We start from the raw sequence: 7404 nt of genomic DNA, 5'->3' as shown, positions 1-7404 counted from the left end.
AGGTGACTTGGAACACCGAAAACCAATTCCAAGTGGCGACTCTGTAAATAAAATAATCTCCACTCAAATTTGTCACTTTAATTGGAAAAACTCTTTAACCCACAAACCCATACACATATTATTTTTGGGGGTAAAAAAAGGGGTGTGACAGCTCTGGCGACTCCGCTGGGGAACAGCCAGAATTCAAGCTTGTACATGTTGACTTTTATTTGGCTTTATTAATTTTGTATATACTGTGATTTATTTGGACATAATGTGCTACTTGTTTGCTTTTTACCGCTTTGATATTTTTGAACTGTGCATATAAACTATCTTCTCACGCACCCCCTCTGAGTCTTCTTGAAATTAAAATTGAGCATTTGCTTGACATAGCCCGCTTTCTTTGAGATAGCCGAGGTGTTTGTCACCCGGTGAAGGATTTTAGTCACACATATTTTAGGCGGGGAGCACCACCAGTTAAGCCGGAAAGCAATGCTACCGGTACACTCATCCTCCTCGGCTCGAGTTGTCCGCTCGAGTAAGCCAGTCTAGATACTTTCTCCAAAAAAAAGAGAGCCTATTTCGGTCAACTGCTGAAGGGCCATTTTTGTACCAAAAAAATCGTTACTTTATCCATATTTATTCACCTTTTATCATTTTGCCCTTATGTCTGGCTATTTTTATCGAAGCAGCTTTAAACCTTTCCGAAAGTACCCAAAGACTGTTTTTGCAAAAGTAGCCATTTTTTTCTAGTTTTGTCTTGTTTCTTTTTCTGAAAAAGCTTTGGAACCCCCGTCGAAGTAACAAAGGGTCATTTTCGTAAAAATAATTTTTATTTATTATTTTGTCTATTTTTATCATTTTGTTCCTGTGTTTGGCTGTTATTTCTGAGACATCTTTTATGCCTTCTATGGAAGTATCAAAGGGTCATCTTTGTAATAATAGCCATTTTTTCCGCTTTTATCATATCAACTTTTGTGTCCGGTAACTTCAAAATATATTTTGTAATTAAAAAAAACAAAGTAAAAAACTAAAAAAATATATATAGATCGAGTCCTAAATTGGCCCAAAAAAACAAATAAAATAAAATAAAATAAAAATAATGAATTGTCATAATTTGCATATAGTTTAGGTAAGTCCTAACCCCTTTTATCTTATCCAGGATCACCATGAGTTCTCCACAAAGAAGCAGTCAGAAAAGGGTAAGGGACGAGACACCTCCAATGTTCTTGATCAGAGATAAGACCCCGAGCAGTCTCTGTAATTGGTGGGCTAGTTTTGCTACATGGGAACGAAATCGAGTATTTAAGCACCTCAAGTTCCTCACAAACATCATGGGAATTAAGCCTAATAGAGATTTAATCGAGGCTCTAGTGGGTTTTTGGGACCCCGCGAACAATGTCTTTAGGTTCAAAGAATGTGAAATGACGCCCACATTAGAAGAATTAGGTGGGTTCACCGGATTGGGGAGAGACCTTCGTGGGAAAAAGCCTGCTGCTCCGAGAAAAGTTGGTGTGAACAATTTTTTAAAGAAATTATGCCTCCGTCGAATCCCAATGGTTTGCTTAAACGAAGGTTGGGTTCCGTTGGAATATCTCTATGACAGGTTCGGGGACGAGAAAGGGTTTGAAAATTTCTCGGGCATAGAATTCGTCAACCAGTTGAGTTACGACGCTTGGAGGGAGTTGAGAATCTTCGCGTTCATGATATCATTTCTAGGGATCATGGTCTTTCCAGAGCATGGTGGGCGCATCAGAATTCGATTGGTTGCGATAGTCTCGTATTTGCAAAGTAGCAAGGATCATACCATTCTTCCCATGATTTTGGGAGATATTTTTCGAGCTTTGACCCGACGCCAAGAGGGTGAAGATTACTTCGAGGGATGCAACATTCTGCTGCAGATGTGGTTCATAGAGCACCTTTATCATCATCCAATGGTAATAAATTTCAATGAAAACTAGCTGAATTACATTGGATGTCACCCAGGCAGGGCCGCAAGTTGTAATCTTCCAGATGGGGTGAGGGCCTGGCGGAAATTACTTTGTTCATTGAATACAGATAGAATCACTTGGAACTATTATTGGTTCCCTTCTGCTAGGGTCATGCATATGTCAACGTATCGCTTGTTCTTCATACTCATGGGTTTCAGAGGTTTCCAACCCTACGCGCCCCTACGCGTCATGCGCCAGCTAGGGAGAGAGCAAAAGAGGCCCCCGATTGAGGAAATGCGTCCGTTCGTGTGGGAATTCAAGGGAGAGGAACCTCCAAGGGAGTCTTATGCACAAAAGGTTCGGTTTGGTGGTCGATTTTCTGATATAGACGAGATGGTAACTGATCGTGAACGTGGGGAGGTAAGCCTCGCATACCTTGAGTGGTTTCACAACCAGGCTATCCCCGAGCAAAGGCCAGAAAGATCCATACGGCATGCAGTTGATTGGGAGGAGGAGATAGAGGCCAGAGTTAGAGATACCAGAAGGGAAGTGGCACAAGAGTTCCAATCTTGTATTGACACTTTACAAGAAGATAAGGGAATTCTGGAGACAGCCATGGACATACAACAGGCTGATTTTGAGCGGGAAAAGGCTCAGTGGGCATGAGAGAAGCAAGCACTCAAAGCCCAAATTCAAAAGAAGAACATAGTCGCAACCGCTCAGCAATAAGAAGAGAGAGAAGCCCAGTTCAGGGTAGTCCGTGATCACGAGCGTAGAGGTTTTGCTCCGTTAATCCAAGGTTTGAGGGATCAGATAGGGGGAGTTGAGTCAAGCAAGGAGAGCCAGATCGCGGAGTTTGAAATAGAAAGACATCACTACCAGAGTATGATCAACCGGTTGGAGGAGGAGTTACTAGAAAATCGGCGCCAGAAAGATATGGCCTTGGACTGCGAGCGTGATGCGCTGGATCTAGCTGAGACTCGTGGTCAGCAAAATCAAGAGCTGCATGTGGCTCAGGAATACATTAACGGAAAGATCCTCGAGGTAGCCACATATACCTCAAGAGCTTGCATGAGTTGTCAGGGAATGACGCCCGAGCGGTTTGCAGAAGTATCTTTGAACGTTGCTCGTCATATATCTGCAGACTTGGAGAGGATATACCACAATGTTGGGGGTCAGCCGCAGGAACAAGCGCCTTGATTATAGTGATGCTGGTGGATTCTATTGCAAAGATCAAAGTCTTCTTTTAGTTATCAGTCTTTTTTCATTATCTTTTTGTTGTTTTTGAGTCTGAAAGAGTCTTTTGGTGTTTTGAGTCTTGTTATTTTGCCTTTTATCCTAAGAAGTCTGTTTGAGTCAGGTCTGGTCTTGTTTATCTTTATGTAATTCTTGCTTTTTGAGTCTTGTATAAAAAAAATTTATTTATTATTATATATTGAAAATCAACGAAAAAGATTTTGTTTAAGAAAAATTCGGAAATGAACCAAAAAAGATGTTTGTTTTGTAAAAAAAAAAAAGGTCATGTACCTGAACTACGTAATGATCTGATTCATGCGGCGACATGATACGTAGGCAACCCACAAAAGGTTCGATCAATTATTTTTCAAATGACGCTAAAGTAAGGGATCAAAATAAGTCGAGTTAAAGGAGGAAATGAAGAAAGAAAAAAGAGAAGAGAGAAAAAGAAAAGAGGAAATAGCAGTGTCAATAAGTAACAACTGATAAGCCGGAATGAAACATGAAGCCTTCCAAAAGCATATTAGAGATGGTGATATTTTAGGAGCATAGCATATCTAGGTGTGATTCTTATCCGTAAAATGCTTAACCCTAACACATTTGTTGCCTCTTAATCCAGTAAGCATAAGGTGTCATTACTTCACAAGATCTAAAGGAGCGTTGGTAATGGATAATAGTGACAAAATCGAGTTGGTCGGTGATAATACGCAGGGTCAGTCCGTTGAGCAAGAGTCGGAGGAAATGAGAAAATTGAGACAGCAACTGTCAGATGTATATCAAGCTTGGGTTTCCGGTCGTCCTCCACCCCAGGGTCCTTCAGAGGGAACTTCCACCATACCCCAGGCTACTCAAACACCGCTCCATGCAACGAGTGATCCCATTCTACCGCCAGGGTATGTGCCAAACTACAGCCTCCATACTGCCCCCGGTACCTCTAATATGCGACCTCCAGTCGCACCGGTTAGGAACACCCCTCTCGTCGTGTCTGGCGCACCGGCATATACAATCCCGCCACCACCACCTGTGACGAGGCCAAACAATGAGCCACCATCTCATGCTTATAATTGCCAATACTATTCTCCAAATATGGCTTTTGGGGTCTCGGCTCCATACAATCAGACTCCTCAATACGAGTCACCAGTGGAAAATGAGAAGCCTGCCACGAGGGTTGAGCCAGATGAGATGGCTAGGAAAATGAAAAGTCTTGAACAGAATATAAAGAATATACAGGGACTAGGCGGTCACAAAAGCGTTTCATTCAGTGATCTATGCATGTTCCCCCACATCCATTTGCCACGAGGGTTCAAGACCCCGAAATTTGAGAAATATGATGGACACGGCGACCCCGTCGCTCACTTGAAAAGGTACTGCAACCAGCTGAGGGGTGCAGGAGGAAAGGAAGAGCTGTTGATGGCTTACTTTGGGGAAAGCCTGGTGGGGGTAGCTTGCGAATGGTTCATTGACCAAGATATCTCTCACTGGCATGTTTGGGATGACATGGCCCAGGCCTTCGTCAAACAATTTCAATACAACATTGACATTGCGCCGGATCGTGATTCTTTATCCAATATGAAGAAAAAGCCGACCGAAAGTTTTAGGGAGTATGCCATCAAGTGGAGGGAGCAAGCAGCTAGGGTTAAGCCACCCATGGATAACTACGAGTTGATCACTGTTTTTCTGGAGGCTCAAGAGCCTGATTACTTTCAGAACATGATGTCCGCGATGGGTAGACCTTTTGAAGAAGCAATCAAAATAGGGGAGATGGTTGAAAATGGCCTCAAGACTGGTAGAATTGTAAGTCAAGCTGCTCTCAAAGCCACCACCCAAGCTATCCAAAATGGGTTGGGAGGTTTGGCAAATAGAAAAAAGAGAGATGAAGGGTCCATGATGGCTTCGGGGTCTAGGGAGTTTCAAAGAGGGGCATCGCACCCTTATGTGCAAGTTCAGCAGGGGCAATCCAGCTACCCTCAACATTATTATCCCCCGCCAATTCCTCAATACTCTGTGGGCCCACCACAATATACAGTGTTCAATGCTCAACCATATGCTCGGCCTCTTACTCAGCAGGTACGGGCACCAGCTCCAAGGGCCCCCCGACCTCAACAGCAAAATTTTCGGGCACCCTACAATGCTCGTCCCAGGCAGGATTATGGTCGAGAGCAGAGGCCGGTAGAAAAATTCACTCCATTGGCTGAATCATATTCTAGTCTATTCCAGAAGCTGAAGCAAATGGGCGTAATTGGACCCATCGCTCCCCACCATATGCATCCTGATTCGCATGGATTTCAAGCAAATGCTAGATGCGAATATCATTCCGGTGCCCCAGGGCAAAGCACTGATAACTGTTGGACTCTGAAAAGAGCCATAGAGAGACTCATTTTCGAAAAACTAATTGTAGTGACGAATGGCGAGGACCCTCCTAACGTGACAAATAATCCGTTGCCAGCACACAATGATGTTCATTTTGTGGGAATGATTGGCCGACACCAAGAATACAAGCCGGTCGGTCTAGCAGAAATGACAGTGGGTGCAATTCAAGAAGGAGCAGGTCTGGAAGTAAGTCCCAGCCAAGATGTGCCATTGATTGTGAAAGGCGCCCAGAACTCAAATAAGGCAACTTTATTTGTTCCAAAGATCTCGAGGTTGGAAGTTCAGTCTAGTGTTCCAAGCCCAAGGTTATATGTACTTGGAGGCCATCCCGTCAAAAGGGAGAAGCAGGGAGGTACGAAAGGTATAACAGAGCCGATCGTAATCAAACCTGCCGTGCAACTCCCTGTAACCAACACAAAAACCACTCCTTGGAACTACAACAAAACGGTGAAGACCTACAAAGGCAAGGAAATCATGGAGGAAGTGGGGGAAACTGGAGGTTTTACTCGATCAGGGAGATGTTACTCTCCAGAAGAGTTGAGGAAGGCCAAGCAAATTAGAGAAGGCCATTTGCCAATAAAGAAGCCAGTCACTGAAGCAGATGTGGAAGAGTTTTTGAAAAAGATGAAAGTTCAGGATTACTCAATCATTGACCAGCTAAGAAAGACTACCTGCACAAATCTCTCTACTATCTCTGCTCATACATTCCAAAGAGCATGCCCGTGTACTAATCAGGGTCCTGAACGAGGCACATATCTCAGAGGAGACCACAGTGAATCAGTTAGAGAAGATGGCCAACAGATTTTTTGAGGTGAACAGAATCTCCTTTACTGATGATGAACTTCCCGAGGAGAGAGCCAGGCACAATAGGGCTTTGAACTTGATGGTCAAATGTGAGGGGCATTATGTAAAGCGAGTCATGGTTGATGGAGGCTCAAGTGTAGATGTATGCCCTCTCTCTACATTGCAAAGCATGGAGATCAATACAGACAGAATCTGACCCAGCAATGTTCACATCCGAGCTTTTGATGGCTCAGCAAGAGATACCATTTGGGAGATCAATCTCACCATGACGATTAGGCCGGTTGACTTTGAAATTGTCTTCCAAGTAGTGGACATGGCCACTTCTTATAACTTTCTTCTTGGAAGGCCATGGATCCATACGGCCCGAGCTGTGCCATCCACCTTGCATCAGATGCTCAAATTCAAACATGATAGGCAAGAAATTATTGTTCACGGGGAAGACGAGTCTTCCATTTATAAAGACCCTTTAATCCCCTGTATTGAGGTCAAGGAAGGGTGTGAGTCCATTGTCTATCAGGCGTTTGAAGTGGTTGCTATGGACCATGTTGAAGAAGGAATGCCCATTCTGCATCCTCGTCTTTCCGCCACATCTGTAATGGTGGCTACAGTTATGTTGAGACAAGGTTATGAGCCAGGAAAAGGCTTGGGGGTATCATTGCAAGGAATTTCGGAGCCTATTTCCCCGTTTAGTAACTAGGGTACTTTTGGCTTATGCTTTAGGCCAACACAAGTAGACAAAACATAGCCAAGCACCGCAAAAAGCATGGATGGGTCTTGCAACAACCTATCCCTCATATTTTCTACACTTTTGTCAAGCCACGACTCTAAGAGGGTAAAAATTCCTCGGCGCATGCAAACATTGATGAAATTTGCCATGGCCTCAGCCAGATGTTTTCTTAAGTGAATATGATCCAGGCTGGTGAAGGCACTAGTTGTGCCTATATGCAACTAATTGGCCTTGACACCATGCTCAACAACTGGGAAGCAACTCCTCTCCCCACAAGGAAGGAGTCTTGGTAGTTTGCTTTTGCAGCTTCTTTTTGTATTTTGGGTTACTTTCAGGGTTGTAATCCAAACATCTCAG

General features: G+C 43.7%; 1 protein-coding gene across 1 annotated transcript; it reads left to right on the top strand.

The window, feature by feature from the left end:
* The first annotated feature begins 3812 nt into the window (after positions 1 to 3812).
* On the top strand, positions 3813 to 6326 carry LOC109221800. The gene is made up of 3 exons (XM_019386242.1): positions 3813 to 4407; positions 4591 to 4781; positions 4854 to 6326. The coding sequence occupies exons 1-3, from the start codon at positions 3813 to 3815 to the stop codon at positions 6324 to 6326; spliced, it is 2259 nt and encodes a 752-aa protein (XP_019241787.1).
* Positions 6327 to 7404: the final 1078 nt, after the last annotated feature.

The sequence above is a fragment of the Nicotiana attenuata genome, unplaced genomic scaffold (assembly GCF_001879085.1).
Source record: "Nicotiana attenuata strain UT unplaced genomic scaffold, NIATTr2, whole genome shotgun sequence".
NCBI classification, from domain to species: Eukaryota; Viridiplantae; Streptophyta; class Magnoliopsida; order Solanales; family Solanaceae; genus Nicotiana; species Nicotiana attenuata.
This window is presented reverse-complemented; position numbering and strand designations above follow the sequence as displayed.

Coding starts and splice junctions, on each gene's coding strand:
- LOC109221800 (XM_019386242.1), top strand. CDS start 3,813: ATGGATAATAGTGACAAAATCGAGTTGGTCGGTGATAATACGCAGGGT. Junction 4,408..4,590: donor TCACAAAAGCGTTTCATTCA/GTGATCTATGCA, acceptor TGGTGGGGGTAG/CTTGCGAATGGTTCATTGAC. Junction 4,782..4,853: donor GGAGGGAGCAAGCAGCTAGG/GTTAAGCCACCC, acceptor GATTACTTTCAG/AACATGATGTCCGCGATGGG.